Genomic DNA, 20,755 nt, shown 5'->3' with positions numbered 1-20,755 from the left:
TTGAATTCTGGGAAATTCAATGTCTTTTGGAATGAAGAAACCCCAAATTTCTCATCCTAAATTTTCCTTTTAAATGTACAAAAGTTTTGTCAATGAGCATTCAGATTGCACAGAGAAAGTACTTACTCATTTAAGTTAGCATTCCTCATGTTGTCTTGATTTACTTGATTTATGTCACTTGATCTTTTCTTTTCTAGATCGATTTGCAGTATTAGCAAATAATAATCTTCAGATTCTTAACATCAATAAAAGTGATGAAGGAGTATACAGATGTGAAGGAAGAGTGGAAGCAAGAGGAGAAATTGACTTTCGGGACATAATTGTTATTGTGAATGGTAAGGAGTAAAGTTGGTGAATTGACTGTTTGCTTTATTTGATTTTTATGGCCTATTTTAACATGTATCAGCTTCTAAAAAACCCTTCTTAACTTGGTTAATATAATCATCATGTCTGTTTAGTATTGGTTTCCTATAAATGTGATTGATTAGTATTGAAAAAAATCTACTATACTGTGTAAATAGAATTCATTGCATTTCATAATATGAGTAAAGATAAAAGTGTAAAACATGGATCATTATTATTCATCATTTACAGAATAATAATTATTTCAAGACTTGAATTTCCAATGATAGAAGTTCAGTTCAGTGGTATTTTCCAGTGTTCTGTCATTTACTCTTAAAAAACACACTTGATTTTTCATAATTATTCACCTGCACTGTGTTAATGTACTTAACAGCTGTCCCGAAAGTCACAGATACATTTCATTAACAGTCTCAGGTACAGATTTTTTCAAATTTTATTTTTGTGAGGAATAAACTATGTGAGGAGTTACCTGAAAATTTGCATTATGCATTTTAGTAGTTTATAATACACCTCCAAGAAGAAAAATCAATTAATTAAGACAAGATGGAGCATTTAACTCAACTTCTCTTAAACTCAGCATTGACCTGTTGAAAGATGACTGTCTCTACACATATTGCCTGAAAAGGACACCATTCATAAAGGGCATTTTTTATCTCTGCAGTCTGTTTAATGTCAGCCTTTCAGTGAAATTCTTCCACAGTGTGTCTTAGATTTGGAGCTTTAAATGCTTTGCCCTTGACTGGTCCTTCTCAGCAAACCCTGGTTTACATAATTCATTATGTAAGGTGAATTCACAGCTAGTTTCAGCAAGAGAAGTAGATTCTGGCACAGGTATTTCTTAGTCCACGTTGTCAAGCAACAATGTCTGAGGCAGAATTCTCTAGATTGCTGTAGGTGATATATTCTGGTGCTGCATTACCACAACTCCTGGTTATGTACAATTCCAATGGTGCATCTGGTAGCATTTAAAATGCTGGATGAATTTTTTTTCTGCTGCTATTTATGTACAGGGATATTAATCTACCTCTGATTACCTTTCATTTCTATCTGATATTTATACACAGTTGAGCTGAGAGAGTCTGTATTTAACCTAAAACATTGGGTTGCAAACCATGGTCCAACTTTACATCATTTATTGCTGAATTATAAAAACAAATTCGGTCCTTCGTACATTTATTATTACTCTAGCCAAAAATGTTAACATTCACCTCTAAACTTCATCTTTGGAGAAGGAGCTGCCAAATAAGTGATTATGACATGTTTGGTCATGTAGAGTGACATCAATTAAGAACTATTTCCTGCTTCATTTATAGCAATTAATAGGTTCACCTACATACAGTTGAATGGATAAAACTTGATCCAAAATGGCTTTTAGAGTAACATTAAAATTAAAAAAAAAACCACAAAAATTGTCTTTTTTATTTGGTGAAAAGGAAAGCCTATAAATGAACTGGATTAAAAAAAAAAAAAAAAAAAAAAAAAAAAAAAAAAAAAAAAAAAAAAGAAGAAGAAGAAACAAAAGAAGGCTCAGTCTATAGCAGCTAAAAGCTACATGGCTATATTTCCACTGCATCCCCTTTTCCAAAAGAGAAATCAGAAATGATACCTACTTTGGAGAATCTAATGTTCTGATAAAAAGAAAATATTATGGTGAAAGTATTTGTATGTAAAAGTTATTCACATTTAATGCTTTACTGTTTATTTATGCGTCTTGTAATACTCACAGTGGAATCTACAGGAATGTGGGAGATCTACCCTATCTATATTTCTGTAATAGGAATCACAGAATGCCATGAATTGGAAGAGACCCTTAAGGAGCATGGAACCCAATGAAAAAGTTGTCCTGGTTTCAACTAAACCAGGATAGCAGTATGTAAGGTCTCCAAAGCAAGATAAACTGTAACAAAAGAACTTAGGGGTACTTCATGAAAGCACACCACGTTAAATATAGTAGTTCTGGTTTATATTTTTTTAATTAAAGTTTGCATATGAACAGATTGCAAATTTACTCACAAATAATTAAATCTTGGAACAAAGTTTGATATCAGGGTAATTTCCAATGTATGGAAATCCTTGGAGGGTTATAATGGGGAAGAAATCAACAGCTGGATTATCTCTTAGAAATCTAATATTTATACTTATTTTCTGCTTGCAACACTAAAATTTTTGTAGCATTTGTTTTCTAGTTGTATTTACAGTGAGGTCTGAATGTCAGGATTTTGTGTGGTTACAAATGGTTGACATAGAAGAGAATGAAAGAATTCAAGTCCACCTGCAAACCAAAATTTCTTTTACTTGTTCTTTTGTCTCTTTTTATTTTTCCCTACTCTTTTTTTTCTTTCTTTTTAATTATTTTTCCCTAATATACAACTTAGATTTATTTTTTACTCTCTGAGAAGTTCCATAAATTAAATAGTCATCCTGATCTCTCTGAAATTAATGAATGAGAACTGTTTACAAAGTTATATGGGACTGAGTTTTGTCACTCTGCTTCAAGCATTAAATACGAGAGACTTACCAGCATATCTCATTTCTCTTTTCCTCTTGTAGCTTTACAATTTAGATCCAACCTATGTACATATAAGCATAAAAACAGATTTATTATTTGAAAAATTATGAGAAAAATAAAATTTTACTTTTGAAAAGAGAAAATTATATTTCATTTCATTGTGATTGAAGTATCTCTTGGAAGATTGAAGCACTGAACCAAGTCACAATTCTGTAGGTCTTAATGGGGAACAGTGAAGAACCTGTTATTTCTAGTGAAGCATTATCTCCTCATGTTCCCAACTATATTTTGAGGTCTAGACATTAGAATGCACTGCAAAATAGCTAAAACGTATTAAAAGCTTTCTAAGTAGCAGTGGGGGGGGGGGAGAGGCGGGGAGGGGGTATTGGAGATTAATAAATTCCTCTTGCACAGCCGAAGAGTTTTGTATGCTGAGTAATGACCCATGCAATTTCAGACAGGAAAGAAGTGGTCTGTGAAACACTATAAAACACACCATTAAAAAGTGTGAAAAGTACATAACAACACACAAATACTTATAATTGATAATTCTGGTTTGTGGTTTTATATTAATTTGACATATTTAAGATTATGAAGTGAAAAGGCTTCTGAAATATTTGGTAAAAAGCCACGACAGTTGGTTTGCAAGAGTGGGTGAGAAAAATCCGGTGGTGTGCAATGGAACACCAAAAGCAAGTTCATTGGGGTTGCCTGTTTCATCTTTTCGCTAGTGAAGAATAAAGATAAAAAAGATAACTGATAAAGATAAAAAGGATAACTGAGTCACTCTGTCATCTCACAGGATGTTCTTGCTAGCTGACCTCTATTTTGTGAAGCTCTAATCTTTTCCTTTTCCTCTCATTTTCTATGGTGTTCCTTCTTCTCCACATATCAACTTCCATCCAATCTGCTTGGATTGTTTTTATTTATATATTTCATAGAATCATAGAATAGTTTGGACTGGAGGGACCTTAAAGGCCATCTAGTTGCAAACCCCTGTCATGCTCAGGGACACCTGCTCGACCCAGTTGCTCAAATCTCCATCCAATCTGGCCTTGAACACTTCATATTTGCTTGCTAATTAATGGAAGCAGATATGTAAACAGATACGTTAAATATCAGCCTGTGAGTTGTTCTGTCTCAAATATTATTGCTATTTTTTCTGTTGGGTAGAGGTACTTCACAAATTGTTATGATTTTATAACAGTTATAAAATGTTGATTTTTATTATTATTAATTTTAACAATGTTATTATTTTTATAATAACTTCATCCCATCAAGAACAGAAAACATTTGTCACTATCAGGACAAAATTAAATTCTTGAAAATACCAGTAGGTTGCACCCATTGGGTTCTATCACATTTGCCCTTTGGAAGCTGGTGATATTCCTGCCCAGGAAGTATGCTGGAGCTCAGTAAAACAAATCAAATATGCATAATCACAACTCATGCATACTGATCTCTCTTTCAAAAACACAGTTTAACATCAGTACATAGTTTTATGTCATATGTGTGTATTGCCTTATACGTTAGGTGTAACTTCAGTCACCTTAGAATGTTCTGTAAGAAAAATGAAGAACTGCTGAAAAAGACTTTCAAAAATGTATTCTATGAAGAAAAAGGTTATAAATGTCCTGATAATATTAAAAGTCTTTTATTTAAGAAAAGTAAAGAAATACTACTAACAATTATTCACATTGTAACTTGATCCCTAACTGTAACCCTAAATTCTCAAATTTGCAAAGTATCCTGCATTTTAAATCTCTTTAGAAACACCAAAAAAATTTTTTTTTTTTTACTTTTCATTCATTGGACATCATGTTTTATTTTTCAGTTCCTCCTGCAATCATTCTGCTACAGAAATCCTTCAATGCCACGGCAAATCGAGGAGAGGCAGTAACTTTGTTCTGCAGAGCCACTGGATCACCACCACCTGAGATCAGTTGGTACAGGTGAGTTCAATCGAGGTCTCCACATCAGAGCACATTGTTTTAATGTATCCCTATTTTGTATCACCGTTCATTAAGCTGTGCAACCTTAATTTCTCTACTGAATTTTAAGAGAATTTTCTGTCCATTTCTATTCTAACTGCCAAGGCTAGATTAAGCATTAATGTGTGAATGGACTCACACAAATTCAATTACAATCAGCTTTCCAGCAAGCGAGGTAAATGTAAAAAGTAACAAAAATACCATATTGTCATGATTACTTCATATGTGAATGGAGAAGAAATAAGTCCATATCTCAAAAACAGTACAAGAGCAACCTAACAACAACTTTTGCACATAAATGCACAGATATGCATTTATGCAAAAAATAAGTATCCAATACAGGTCAGCAATATTAATAAAAAAAAGGTAACGCTTTCCACATTTGTTAAAATAGATTCTAACCTTAACTCTCTATTTCAATGAGATTCAGAAAGAGCTACACATTTAGATGCTTGTATGACCCAGGAATGTTTCATTGAATAAGTTTCAGTGTAACTTAATGTAATTTTATAAGTATAAAATGCTTTGAATATGGAATTGCTTTTAAATCTCATGTGTGGTTTTTTTCATTATATCAATAACATGAGCATAGTACAGCTATGTCATTTGGGAACACTTACAATATAACATTTGTGAAAATTTAAATATCTATTTGCTCTGTGTCCTTTCAATTTCAATGAAGATATGCATCAGTCCTGGGACATAAAGTATCTCAATACCTCATACCAGTGCCCATTTCTATTTTAGACTGAATAATTTGCATCTACTTACATTATTTCAAGTGGTTTAAAAGGTCATTTAAAAGGTCCCATTTTCAAAATGGGCATAGAACTTATTTCCATCAATTCTTCATCTCCTTTGGAACCTTTGAACAATGTTAGATTAAGTTTCTCTTCCTTTGACTGATACCTTAATCTTATTATGCCATAAGTCAGTTGTGAAGTTGAATTTTTCTCTTATGCAAATTGAATCCAAGGAGATGTGAATAAATAGAATGCAAAGGTAATTCTTTAATGTGGCTAAGAATTCAAATTTTAGTGAAGAGGAAGAAAAAGAACCCCAAAATATATATAGCCCAAATCAAATAACTGATATGAAATTCAAATCATATTCTTTTTATTTGATGTCTTTGAAATATTTTTTTAAAATATCTCTCCTATCTGACCAAAATTTGTAAGAGCTGCTTGATATCTGCTATTCTAAATGGCTTTGGTATATGACAACATGAATTATGGTATATATTAAGGAAGATTACATCAATTTCCACCATTTGCGGATATCTCCATTAACAGTTGTGGGATTTTTTTGATATTTTACAAATACTATACTATGTGCCCAGGCCAGGTGTCTTGGAGAGACCCTTATCTCTGTGCCCACTCATCAGAGCCCACTGAAGGATTTCACTTTGGTTTGACAGCTCTTGAGGGCTTATATTTTTAAAGCATTCATTAAATATCTTTATTAAAGATTTTCCAGCAGCTTTTTAGGCTTGAGGCCAGGATGTTGAATCGTACATGTGCAAACTTCTATTTTGTTCCTCTTTCGGGAACTAACTCATAATGAGGAATATTGGCTAATGTGCCTCCCTTCCCTTTTTTTTTTTTTCCTCCCTTTTGTTCGCTTTTCATTTTGTCTGATTAGGGTGTAAATTCTTGTCAGTTGAAAATATTCTTTTTTTTTTATCTGTGGATACTGAAATTTTATAAAATGATACATCAAAAAGAAAATTTATCCCTGGGACAGAATATTATTATTGGTATGCAAACAGAGAAAAAAAAAAAAATGGGGGGAGAAAATTCCTTCTTTTTTCAGAGGAAGAAAACAATTCTAAATGGTATTCCAGTCCTAAATTTCTGCATCAAATTTTTAAAATCTCTGTTCTGAAATTTTCAGGTCCATTTTCACTCACTTAGTCAATTAAAAGGATTCATAAAACAGCTGATCTCTTCTCCTGTCCTTGGTCTTATCTAAAACATATGTCAAAATAAAGATCTTGCTTTTCCACAACAGTTCAGACAGGGTTTTTTTAGAAAATTGACTCAGCATAAGAAAACCAGATCAACCTTTTTTTTTTTTTTTTTTTTTTTTTTTTTTTTAGAAAAATCTAGAAAGCATTATCAATGAGTGTTAGGGAAGTTTATCTAAGCTAATTCATCTAATATTAATAGGCTTGTCATCCACTGAGAAGCTCATTGAATATGTCTATCAGAATTAATGGCAAATTATTATCTATTTTATCCTGTTTAGTGTGCTTTTTGATCATGAAAGTTGGTACTAACCTCGGTTTTACTGTGTTTCTATTTTAATAAACAAGTGTGATTATGTCTTGAATTTGATAATGTTTTAATAGTGGTATTGGAAGGATTATAATTATTGGTCACAGCAAGTTAAGGGAATTGTATTTAGTTTTAAACCTGACCTCACCTTTTATCTATGTGAGTTCAGTAATTTTATTTAATTTTTAAAATGGGCAGATGTAATAAGGTGACTTAATGGAAGCCTGTTTTCTGAATTCTCTGAATACCTATGAATAGCTAATGGCCTCAGAGAGATGGTGTTAGATATTCTCACTGAAAATAATCATAGCAATCCTGATGCCTCATTGCAAAACATTCTAAAGTGTATTCAGTATCCTGGAGAGCTGTGGAAAAGTGCTGATAAAAAGGGTGAAAATGATTTTTTACTCCATTCTGCTGCAGGATTTTCACTTCATGGTGTAAAAAGTATATCCCTGCCTGTTAGGGTGATTCATCAAGACTGAGGACTTGTGTCATACACTTTCCCATGGTCTTCTGTCTTTGTTGCCTTTTAAAATGGGCTCTCACACCAGTTATTCACTCATTCAGTCTAATGAAGGTTTGGGGTTTTTTTTGTTTTGTTGTTGTTGTTGTTTTATCAAGGCCTGCAGAGTCTGGATCTATTCAAATGTAATCTTACAGTCCACTGCTATTTTAGTCTACTAAAAGTGAATTATCTTGATTTTTACTACCCTTGTTTCCTTTTTGGTTTCCAATGAACTGATCAACTTCAGACAGACCATGAAAAATATCTGTATTTTTTAAATCAGATGGCACTACTACTGAAGGAAATCATATCTCTGTGTGTTGACTGTAAGCAAAATGCTGGACAAAAACAATAGTCTCAAGTTTTTAGCTCTTTAAGACAGTAGCTAATGTACTGAAGCTTGAGCTATTTAGGTTGACCATTTTTATTTCCAGGAGCTGATGATATTTAGATTTGATAAATTTAAGATGCATCTGAACTAACATATCAATTTTTCTCAAAAAATACTTTAGTGCACTTATAAAAACTAGTCACCCTGAAATACCTTGTCAAGAAGAAAGGTCATCAAAAATTAGTTGCTGCTCTATTTCATATATGTACAGATTTTGTTGATATTTCATGGACTAAGAGAATCTAATTAATTCTCTGTTGAAATGGTATCTCTATTGAAGATGTTATTATGTTAACGTAAAGCATAACCTTCAGAGAGGCAAAAAAATGGAAATAAATTAGCCAGGACTGAAAGATAAAGACCCTAATCTTTAAAGGTCATGAACTGGAAATATTTACTCTTAAGAATAGGCCTACTGAAAAAAATTGTTTATAGCTGTGGAGATAATTTACACTGCTAAAGTTTAGCTGGATCAATTTCTTGGTCTTTGCTGACAGGGCTTAGAATTATCTTACAAAAGAAATAATCTACTTTAAGTATATTATTCATGTTTTCCTGTTATCCAATATCAGCATCAGTATGAATCTCTCTGTTCACTGGAGGGTCCAGGGAAATGTTCATAATCTCATTTCTGCTGAGAAACTGCTATAGATATCAATGACTGTGAAAACAGGTATCTGGAAATTACTTCTAACTTTGAATATAGACTTTTGTTTTCTGAAAGAAATCACTAGGGGGTTTTTGGTTGTTTGGGATTTTTTGCTGTTGTTTGTTTTTTGTTTGTTGTTGTGTAGTGGGTTTGGACAGTTTTTTCTGTTTGTTCTGGTTCTGGTTTGGTGGTGTTTACTGTGAGACTATCTAATATGGAAAATTAGGCCTTTCCTGTTCTGTAAAACAATTTCTGTGATTTTCTTTGGAAAGGAAATGAACAAGTATCATAGAAATGTCTTGAAATTGGTAACTAAGTGGATAAGAATTATTTACAAAAAAGTGCTTCTAAAATGCAAACTATATAGATGTCAGGGGACTCCTACTAAAAGTTACGATTCTCCCAAAAAATAAGTAGTATCTTCACTTTTAGAGAAAATATTATTTAGGAAAATATGAAATAAATGTAGTTACCATTATATGAGAATAAAATGGAAATCATTGAACAAATCTTGAAAAAAAAATTAAATGTCCTAAACTAGATGTATTGAATAGAATAGAATGTTTGAGACATGCCTTCTGGAAAAAGCAGCTGTGTGTGGGCCAAGGTGCTCAAATGGACCGGTCAAGCCTCAATCAGCCCTCAGAATTGCATGCAGATTTTATTATTTCTGTACCATCTGGTCACATCTCGTTCTAACATCTGGAGATATGCCTGCTTGCTAAGTTGTGGCTAGCCAACAACAGAGAGGAAGTAATTTGGATGGGTTCTTTATGTACCAATAGCCTCTACGTGAATGTAATTTAATTTTTTTATCAGTTGCTACATTGTTACTACTGTGAACTGCAGCAATTACACTTGAAAAATATGCTTTTAATTGTTTCTCACATACAATATATAACCAATTTCCTTGTGCCCTTCCTTGAGTATAAGCCATATGTTAGAATCCTATTCACAACATTTTTCCAACATTAGGTCAATATAGAACATTTAAGAATAAAGGTATTATAGTATTTTAATGCATATACATATATGTGTGTGTATGTGTGTGTGTGTGTGTGTGTGTGTGTATATATATATATATGTATTAACCTGATAATTAAATTGTGATTTTTGAGGCTGGTGTAATAGCAGACTCTTCCCTCAAAATAATATTTTAAGTGTATTGATGCTTCCATAGCACATTGTAACTGGAACGTAGTGGTTGATTTTTTTTTTTTTTTAATTTTTTTTTTTTTATTTTTTTTTTTTTTATCCCAGGAATGGTAAACTTATTGAAGAAAATGAGAAATATGTCCTGAGAGGAAGCAATACACAACTAACAATAAGAGATATAAAAAATATCGATGCAGGTCCTTACATCTGTAATGCTAAAAACAAAGCAGGAAATGACAAAAAACAAACATTCCTTCAAGTTTTTGGTAAGTAGTGCATAATACGGTCCATCTTTCATTTTAAAATATAAACAGTAAGGAAATAGCTGGTCATGCACAATTTTCAGTGAAACAGTATTTCTGCAAGGTGCCTACTGATGCAGGAAAGTGCTTTCTGTATGATTTTACAACTTCTTTCCTTCCTGTTGGCTACTTAAACCTTTACATCTGAATTTCAGTTTGAAAAGGTTATCTTCAGCATTTGCTTTTCTACTATTCACATGCAGTACAATGGAGTGTTATATAGTTAATTCACTCTGGTTTTCATTTAGAAGTTGACTGCTTGTAAGAAAATAAAGAGGAGAAAGTGAGAAATTCTGGAAAGGAGAAAACTGGGTTATTTTGACTTCTAAGTAGTGAGGGTTTTTAGTAGGGCAATGTCATGCAGAGATCTTCCTGATTTTTTAAAATTTGCTTTCTTGACTTCTAAGTTTTAAGTGCATGATTGAAGATGTTGTCACAACAATATTGTGTGTCCTGAGCTTCAAAGGATAAAAGTAGTAACCTCAAAACTCTTATTTCTCTTTCTATGCTCAACCATCCCAACTGTGTTAATGAGTCCCTCCTTCACATAGAAATCATAATTTATTTGAAATTTTGTTGAGATATAACCTAGAGAGAGTAGGTATTTTTGAGAATGTAGAAAACATCCTCAGAATCACTGTGCAAGAAAAAAGGCTGTAACTTTCTTATGAAAAACCTACAAAAATGAATGTATTGGGGTTTTTTTACATTAAATATAGCTTGTATTATAAAGATAATTTTTGTTTGAACAGTTAAATGCCATGCTTAGGACAGAGGAAATTAATGTCCCAGTTAAAAAAAAAAAAAAAAAAAAAAAAGTTGAGTATTTAATGTTTAACATTAATTTCCAGCTGAAGCTAATTATGATAATTTATAAAAGTGAAAGAGTTCTAATAGGAGAGAGTAATCTGATAATTTACATTGAAGAGGGTAGACGTTGGATAATGTAGATTGGATAATGCTGACATTTAGGGTCTAGGAGAGCCTGAGGCTGAAGCCATGGTGTCAGGTGAACATGGCTGTGTTCACATGCATCCCACTGTCACCTCTTTGAGAAACTCTTTCTGCTGTATTGTCTCCAGCTCTGTACTCCAGGTGATTTGCCTAACCATTGGGCTGTTGTTCTGAGGCTCTTGAGAGTTATTCTCAATTTCTTTTAAAAGGAAAGAAGATGAAATATAATCTTAAATTTTATCCCAGTCTCAAGAAGTACAGCATTGTGTTTTGGAAAAATTAAATATTTCATTGAACTGTATTTCCAAACTTGTCAAAAAATAAATTGAAGGAATAGAAATTACTTTCTAATTTTGATATTAATTTAGGGAGATTTCAGTCAGAAATAACTAACTGTATTATTCAAGTAATTTTAAGTGTGCCTGAAATTTACTTGGTTTTTGCCTAGAGCAAGGACACCTTTTACTGACAGGGATAGGGAAAAGGAGACACCAGACTAAGAGTAAGGATTTTGTGTATATATTTTTTCATCTTTTATCAACCACTTTTCTGGGGACTCCATGGAAAGCTAAATCCTAATGTTTTAATGGACACAATGAGTTGGTTAAATTCATTATGAACCTACACATCCTCAATATTTCCATGACATCCTAAACTCCTAAATTTTTTATGTCTTTTCTTTCTTGCAGGAAGAAAATAATTTCTTATGCTTAAGTTTCCACAGAATTCTATAAAGTGTCTCCCATGTCTCTGTCCTCAGAGGTTATAGATAATTTGTAGTGGAGCAGGATTTTAATTTCTCCTACAATAAGCTTTACTTTTGTCTCTTTCATATGGATTAAACCCTCAGTCACATATACAGCCAACAACTACTTATCTTCTTTCCATTAAATGTGTTTTAAAAAGTGGCAGTCTGAAAATGGCAAGGCAGATGGCTGGTTATTATAGCTAAACAGTACACAAACAACTAGTTTATGTTAAATTGGCCTATTAAATTGCATTTTTCTCTCCCACTTCATTAGTTTATTTGTCTCACATGTCTGCTATCTTTAATTTTAATTTACAATGCAAATTCCTTAGGGCAATGACTACTGTTTCTACAACATGGCTCTGGCAATGTTGAAACTTGTAGTAACAGTAATATAACCATAATGCAATAAAAATAATACTAACATTATAGAATTCAGCCCTTAAACATTCTAGAAAGTAGGACTTTTTAATAGACATGCTCATCTCAATGTCATGTAATAGCTACATATTTAGTTTCCATGCATGACCTAGCTCCTTCAGTTTAACTTTGGGGGTTGTTTTGTTTTTTTCAGTATCAGTGCTAAAAACCCTTTTTTATTCTGGTGGAAAATGCTTACTCTGACAGTTTTTCTGCAGCTCTGATATATGTGTGGAAACCTATAGGCACATACCCTGCCCTCCCCAGTTCATCTGTATCAGTGCTTTGTTCCAAAAAGAAAGAAAAAAACCCCCTCTTTCTCACAGTCTTTCTTGATATGATTTGATTATCTCTGTCTGTCATCCTCTTATCTGCTGTAGCTCTTTTCTGTATCATTAGCAATTACCACCTAAAAGATCTCATCTAGATTAATGCTTAGAACTTGTGCTTAGGTTTTTAATTCAAATTCATTTATGTTTACTACTGAACAGCTTGAAACCATAGGTGTTCATCCTTGAATTATTTAAAAATGTTCTTAGTATTTATCTCTATTTGGTACCTATCACTTCATACTGTTCCACTTTTTTTTTTTTTTTTTTTTTTTTTTTTTTTTTTTTTTTTTTTTTTTTCCCCCAGTAGTAGCCATATTTATAAATATGTGTGTTTAGATACATCTAAAACGTAATTTTCAATTATGAAATAGCACATTTTTACATCTATGGACAACCCCCCAAAATTTCCAACAATCACATAGTAACAAGCATTTGATTTAAGAACACTCAATAAATTCAATATATTGAAGCTTCCTACATCTTCTTACTCTCTCCAAAGTAAGGATTCATTTCTTCATCATTCCTTCTCCAAGGTGATGGCAGTAGTCTTCATTTATATTAGAATAAAAATATAATCAGACTAAAGGAAAGAAAATTAGCTTTAACTAAAGACATATTTGTGCTTAATATGAATAGTGTTTATATTCTTAGGATTTTAATTTTGTTTGCTCTAGTTGCTTATTTCTAGTTCTTTATCACTCAAATGCGTGGTTATACAATTTGATAATATTAGAGTTGTTTTCAACAAGTATTCTCTTTCTGTATTTAGGCCACAGAAAGATACATCTATATGTTTAATAATTTATTTTTCTAGAAAGAAAAAATATTCTTTCTTTAATCAGAATTGATAAAATAATTAGAGGGAGGTCTAGCATAAGTTAATTTGAAGTTCTCTGTGATAGAGGTGCTGTACCTACATAATCAGTGAGAAGGCAGTCTGAGCAATATTTTGTTGTAGAAGTATTTCATTGGTATTTCAGTGGGTTCTAACAAATGACTTCACGAAAATCAAAAGAGGAGATACCTCAAAATTTATTACAAGAGACACTTTCTACTTGATGCATAGTTTAAACACATACTATTTTTATTTTCTAGATGCCTTTTTAATTATGATCTGAATGTTGTATAGTGGAAGAGTTTTTTCACCTGTGTTCAATGTAATTTTCATTGATTACTGAGAAACTATATGCTATTATTAATATATTTTTTGTCATCTGCCAGATAGGAGGAAATATAATGCAACTCTCCTATCATATCCCTCTTGAGTTTACTCCAAATGCTAAAATTCAAAACTTTTATTTTAATTTAGTCCTTCAAAATCCATTAATCTTGGAAGTAAAAAGAATATTTTGTTCCTCTGAGATTGGGGTGAGGAGTTGTGCAAATTTTTCCCTTATTTTCAGTCTTAATGCCGCATTCCTTTTTATAGTGCCTGGAGCATACCCTAATAATTTTCTTTTGGTCTCAGTAAGCAGATTTATATTTTTATATAAATATTTAATGTTTTAATGTGTTTAAGTATGCTTTTTGTGGTTTGTTTTGTTTGTCATGAGATGCTATTCTATAGGTATATGGAAAGTTTTCATTTAAATTCACTGATACCTCTCGAAGGAGAATCCCATAGTTCTGTGCATGGAGTTATCTGTGCCTGTTCCTCACAGATATTATAAAGTTCACCAACTGCAGCTTCCCAAAATACAACTCAGCACTTGGAAATATAATGTTAAAAGTTCATACGTTTTCTGCATTCCTTTTTCCTCTTCATTACTTCCTCATTTTTTTTTGTAATACACCTACTTTTTAAAATAAAAAATATCTAATCTGTTAAGACAGTGATGACAGTTGTCTTCGGTGTCTCTCTCTCTCGGAGCCCCTTGGCTCTGTTTTTGCCTCGGTTAGCTTAAGAGAGAGAAACCAAAGCCGGAAGGATTTTGTCCCTCAGGGTCTTAAAGATCCCAGAGTGGATGTGAGTCTTTTCCTTTAGAGAGAGCATGTCCCTGACAATGGCAAAAGGAAGGAGTCTGCACTTGATTTGGGGGGAATCTGGGCTTTATTCAGTCTTTCTCCTGTGGTCCTGCCCCCACAGGGTCAGGAGGCCAGTCCTGGTCCCTGTCCCCAAGCTAAAAGAAGGAGCCAGCTCCTTATCCTGGCTTTTATCCAGGGGGGAGGGGCTACAGGCGGGGACAATCCACTACCCAATCAGGGATAAGGTGGGAGTGCAACAGAGTTGGATTACATTCCAGTGTGGGAGAATGGGTGGGGAAAAAGAGCAGGGACAAATTTTGGGATGATACTTTTTCCAGGGGAGCAGGGGAGTACAGAAGAAAACATTACAAAACCCAATATAAAAATGAAATATAATATAAACCCAGATAATGCACAACAACAGCTGTCCCAAATGACAAGTCTTAAACCCCTCTGGGTGTGAAGTAGCGTTTTAACATGTTTCAATAATACTATCCAAAGAGAGAGACTCAGTTCATGGTGCGCTAAGTGAAGTCAACATTTCATACTGGTATGTGTGTGAATCTTTATCATATAAGGAATTAAATTTCTGAAATCTCTTATATATTTCCATGTTGCAGTCTAGCTTGTTTACTCGGTTCAAATTGTACTAGGAGAATCCAGGAGGATGGGGTTGCAATTTTGCCACCTGATTCAAATATGTCTGTGCAGGAGGACAGCAGGAAGGTATGATTTCTCCTGGATATATTAATCGAGAGATTAATCAGGCAGCCATACAGATATGCACTAGGCCTCTCACCAGTACAACTGAGTTTGTATCAATATCAAACTGTTTAAAATAATTCTTTTGATGAGACCTAAGCAGGACTATCTCAAGCTTTACATATTTGCTTCTTTATATATGTTGCTTCCCAGGACTGATGAAACTCTTTGTTAAAGGTGTGGGTAGAACTCTGTGAATTCAATAAATTGTGTACCTTTTCCAAGAAACTGGTTGCAAGCAAAAGCCTCAGACTGCTATCCATATTCATCATAAGCTTTATGAGGAGGCAAATCCAGAGTAGTCCAAGGAAGAAATCTGAGAGAAACTTGTTTACTGAGGAAGTGTTAGAAAACTTAAAACCAACCTCCTTGGCTCAAAAAACAAACTTCCCAACAAATAAATGTTGTTTCTTTATTTGGCATCATCACTCTGTTCAGTTTAACAATTCACGTCTAGTAATAGTTCCTTACCTTAAATAATTTTAATGAAGTTTAGCTCCTTTCTGCATTCAAGCATTCTTTCATTTGAGCCAGGACATTTAGCTTACAAATGTTTCAACTACTTCACAACATCAATATTTCAATATTTTTGACTGAATTAAGCAGCAAAACCCTGAAGGCTTCCTGAATTTGCATTTCAATGCTCTGAATTTTATTTGCTTCATATTTTCTAGAATACAAAAGGCAAATACCAATTCAGTTTGAGAATGACCTTATCAATTTAGAAAGAACTGTTAAAAAATTGGACGTGGGAGGGTGGGGAAAATGACTGTTCCAGTATTTCTGTCAATACTAGTGTTAGCATTTTCAAATAGTTTTATTTAAATGTACACAAACATATTTTAATATTTTCTAACATCCAAAATGTCATTGAAAAAGTTTTCAGTGTAAAAACTTCTAGTCAGTAGTAAGTTGACACGTAACCTACAAAAATGAATTAATTAAATAATATCCCCCATATGAGCTCTCTTATTCCAAGTAATAACTGTCAGCTGGATGTATTTGATGATTAATCAGTGCTTATTCCTTTAAATGTCAGGTACTCTTGTCTAAAATGTCAAGCTAAAACTTTTTGTCTTGTAGTGATCCATTTGAAGGAGGTCTTAAAGGAATTCAGAATAAGTCTAAGGTTAAGAATGATTTTTTTGTGTTTTGGAACATGCACCATCTTGAGCAAATTACATTGTTTGTCATATTGTCCAGATGGGGAACTCATTTTGATGGAAATAATCATAATTTTTCAGAATTTCTGGCATGAAATACTATGTATGACCCCTCTAAAAAAGAAAAACAACAACAACAAAAGCTTTATGTCTACTGTCTCTTTCCTTTTTTTCCATGGATGATGATATATCAAAGGAATGAAAGGATAGAACAGATTATTTTGTAGCCAGGTGATATGGCTCTAGAAATTGAGTGCCTTAGTGCCAAGGTGAAATATTTCATAGGCACTTGAATGATCCTGAAAATGAGAGTAGTAAGTGAAGTTATTTTGTAGTTTAACATAATTATCTTTAATCTCTAATTCTGGTGGTTTTTTTAGGTCTTTCCACTGACATCCTTTTTTGTACTACAAAGGAATTTAGTATTTTCTTGGCCAAATTGATATCCTGATGTAACAATTTGCTTGCTACCTTCTACTGCATCCAAAAAATCTGGATCCAGTTGACATTTCAAGAATTCTCTATCACCCAGGGTGTTTTCTTTTTTCACATGATCTCACTCACCGTAGATTATATATTAATGAAGCAGGATATTAGTTCAGTACTTTCTTAGGTAAAATGCTGCTTGTTTCCCATGTCTATGCACTAAACACACAATAGTTTATTCATAATAGTCAAGGGGGAACAGACAGTAGAAAAGCAACAGAAAGAATATAGAGAAAAGGAATGAGAAGTGAGACCAAGAATTGTGTGGAGGGATTGGATAAAAGGTAGGTTATGTGCCTACATAAAGCAAGCTTGTTTTTATTATTCCTCCTGGTAATGCTGTGAATGTAGCATCTGTGAGACAATGCTTAGAAATGAGGAGTCATAAAACGAAGCAGGAGGCTGGATATAAGGAAAACACCTCTCACCAGGACAGACAGGCACTGCAACAGGCTGCTGAGAGGTTGTCTAGTCTCTGTTCTTGACATTTTTCAAGATAGTGCTCCACAAATCCCTGAGAAATCTGACCTGAGCAGGGTCTGTTGATGCTGTGTTGTTTAGGGGGTTGGTCAAGAAGCCCTCCTGGTGCCCATTCCGACCTGAATCTTTCCCATTTTGATCCATGAACATAAGCCAATATTGCTGTTCTACATAGCACACACTATAGTAACCCCACTAGAAAACAGATTACATCTCTTTATTTTGTTTCATAAGGAGTACCCTATAGTAGTGCTTCCTCAAAAGCAAAGCTCAGAAAATCTGCTTAGAAAATACATTGCTTTAAACAAATGTACTCAAAGTTGATGAGGTCAATCTTAAGAGCTGCCCAATTTTGATTCACTCATGTAAATTTTATTCACTTCTTTTGGGTGTAAACATATTGAATCATATTCTTATTACAGGATTATATGTTGGGTTTTCCAGGGGGGATGAGTGTCTTCTTCAATGTATAATGGGAATAGGTTCAGAGAAACTTAATAATCATTATATATGAGGTAATATATAGGACCAAAAGAATTTTAATTAAGTTACTTGAATATCATGGAAGAAAGTTATAATTTATGAACTACTGTTCGGAGTAGTTCAGAGTAGAACTCTGTTCTAATACAAAATTCTTGTGTGATATTGTACAGATAAATCCTCGATGTAAAAGTATTCACATGTAACCAGAAATTCTACTGTATGTATAAATAACCTGATACAGAGTAGATTGAGAGATGTAGCTGCTGTGTAATTGAGGCTATAAAGTGCAATGATTTGAAGAATGCATACAATATCTGGATTTTTTTAAATGTATCTTACCATCAGTTTACTTGGTGAGTAAGAATGAACACCTTTGTATCAGAGGATCCTTGTATCAGAGGATTCTTGTATCAGAGGATTCTTCAGTTCTCCATAGTGTTTCATATCAGTGAAATGTATTTGTTGCTGGGGGTTTTGTTAAATTCTGTAATTTATGTAGGCCAGTGAAACCTTGCTAAAGATCAAAGTCAAAGAATGCCAATAATTCCTGGGCTTTTTTTTTTGAATAATATGCATTTGAAGACTAACATTGGTTAGAATCAAAGAATGCCTGAGGTAGGGAAGCACCTCTGGAGACCATCTAGTCCAGAGTCAGACAGAGTAGACATCTCAGGACAAATGTAGCTACGTTTTGGTTATCACCAGGGAGGGAGACTCCACAGGCTCCCGGGCAGTTTGTTCCTAAGGGAAAAAAGCACATAAACACAGCCACCAAGCCAGATGAGCCAGGACCTGTCCCACTCTACCCCAGCAAGGGAGACAGATGTCCAGCTCATGGGGCATACAGAAATGGTTGCTGTGCAGCTTGAGGCCAGAAAAGTTAATTGCTTTTATAGACAGCAATATTAAAACTTTAGTTAATTAAAAAAAAAAAAAAAGAACAAAAAAAAAACCCTAAACAAAACAAAACAAACAAACAAACAAAAAAAACCAACAAAAAATACCACCTTAATTTGATGTTATTTAACAACAACAACAAAAGGTGGTTTTAAACTATGCTGATTGATATGAAATTCTTTGTGCAGGATCAGTAATGCAATTTGTGTTTTTAACAGTGCAGCCTCAAATAATACAACTTAAAAATGAAACGACATTTGAGAATGGGAAAGCAACCCTCATCTGTGAAGCAGAAGGAGAACCTGTCCCAGAGATTACTTGGAAAAGGGCCATTGATGGAATGACTTTCTCTGAAGGTGACAAGGTAAATCTACCTCTAATGTATAAAATACCTATGTATTGTCTGCCTAATCTTCTTCTTGTAAGCAGAAAATTAATTTAGAGACAGATTAATTTTAGATTCCTCTGGAATTAGAAGGAGTTGCTGTTTTCTAAGGCAGCAAGAGAGACATGGGAATTGTAAATTTTAAATTAAAAAAAAAAGAAAAGAAAAAAGTAAAAAGCAAATACTGAAAGGTAGTTTATCTCTAGTTTATTTAAATAATTCGTACTAATTGTTTCAATTTCATCTTGATCATTATGGCTACATGTAGCCCTTCTTCAGACTATTTGAATTCTGTCCAGTAATCCTCAAAATACACTGGAGCTTAAAGATATTTTAAATTTAAGAAATCAGAATTCTTTGTGGTTCCTTATTTCCTACTTATTTTTTCTTCCTATTTTTTCCTGTCACAGAGGACAAATTGAATGTATTTTCCCATTTTGTTGTCCCATTTTAATATTTTATTACAAAAGTAGGTTGAATAGAGAAAGACTGCAGTATGAAAATGGAGAAAGTCAGTTAGTGTGGAAAAAAGTGCTGTAATTAGGTGGAATGGTAAAATGAAAAGGGAATGGTACTATGCAATTCCTGATCATGCTTATAGCAAGCTGTGTTTCTAGAGTTCTTCTTCTTTTTCCTTTTTTAATAATTATTTTAGTATTTGAGCAAGTATTTTCTTCTTAATTTCCTGACATAGACTACAGAATTTCTCTGTAGTGGTTAAAGAAAAAGATACCATCTTTCTGGATAACTAATTCATAATTTTAACTCTAGATAATTATGCAGGAAAATATCTTCTTCTTGCATATTCATAGCTGTTGCTTAAAAAGCACACACAGGTGAAAACCTGGATAGCAATCATGCCACAGTGAGAATTAGATATGTAATAAGTCATTTTATAGGGAATTGCTGTATATTAAGAAATTATGTCCTTTGATTTGTTGTGTTCTAAAGGAGAAGGTCTGTTCTGGTATAGTCTCTGACTTGACCTTTCCTGGAATTGCAGCAGTTTATGTGAGGCTCTGTCTACCATTTTCCTCTTCTATGCTTTACACTTTGGAGCAATATAGCAGTATTTATATATAATTTTTTTCTAATAGTTTTGCATTAAGACAAAGCAGTTTCTCTCTTCCTTAAATATTTCAAGTTAAAGGTCATCTTTCTGACTTGCAAAGACTATGCTTTGTTCAAAGGTTACAAATGTTTGCCACTCACTTATGTTTGAAATGTTCCCAAAATAACTTTCTATAAAGAATATTGAAAATGAGAGAAAATAACAGAAAGAAGCTCAAAAATGTTAGTGCAGTTGAAACCTGAAATTTATCCAGTGCTTGTATAAGACAGTATTATATTCTTAATTCCAGCTGCAGGTGGTTAAACTGATGTATTGCTGGAGTATTCTCTGAACTGTGGTTCAACTCAGAAATAGTGACAACCAAAAAAAATCTATATTCACTTCCTACTGGTGTGCTGACAGACTCTATGTGGAAGATAAAAAGAATGAGAATAAATACAGTTATGTGTTTTCCTTTGTTCTTG

General features: G+C 33.2%; 1 protein-coding gene across 1 annotated transcript in view; it reads left to right on the top strand.

Moving 5' to 3' along the window:
• The window catches only part of NCAM2 (neural cell adhesion molecule 2), a 285,587-nt gene that overhangs the window by 150,757 nt on the left and 114,075 nt on the right, over positions 1-20,755 (top strand). Inside the window, exons 5-8 of the mRNA XM_040056166.2 lie at positions 198-335; positions 4,707-4,824; positions 9,948-10,108; positions 19,053-19,198. Of these exons, the coding sequence (XP_039912100.1) occupies positions 198-335; positions 4,707-4,824; positions 9,948-10,108; positions 19,053-19,198 (563 nt within the window). The remainder of the gene's footprint in view (positions 1-197; positions 336-4,706; positions 4,825-9,947; positions 10,109-19,052; positions 19,199-20,755) is intronic.

This window comes from Hirundo rustica, chromosome 2 (genome assembly GCF_015227805.2).
Source record: "Hirundo rustica isolate bHirRus1 chromosome 2, bHirRus1.pri.v3, whole genome shotgun sequence".
Lineage (NCBI taxonomy): Eukaryota > Metazoa > Chordata > Aves > Passeriformes > Hirundinidae > Hirundo > Hirundo rustica.
The sequence above is the reverse complement of the archived record's forward strand: the minus strand, read 5'-3'. Positions and strand labels throughout refer to the sequence as shown.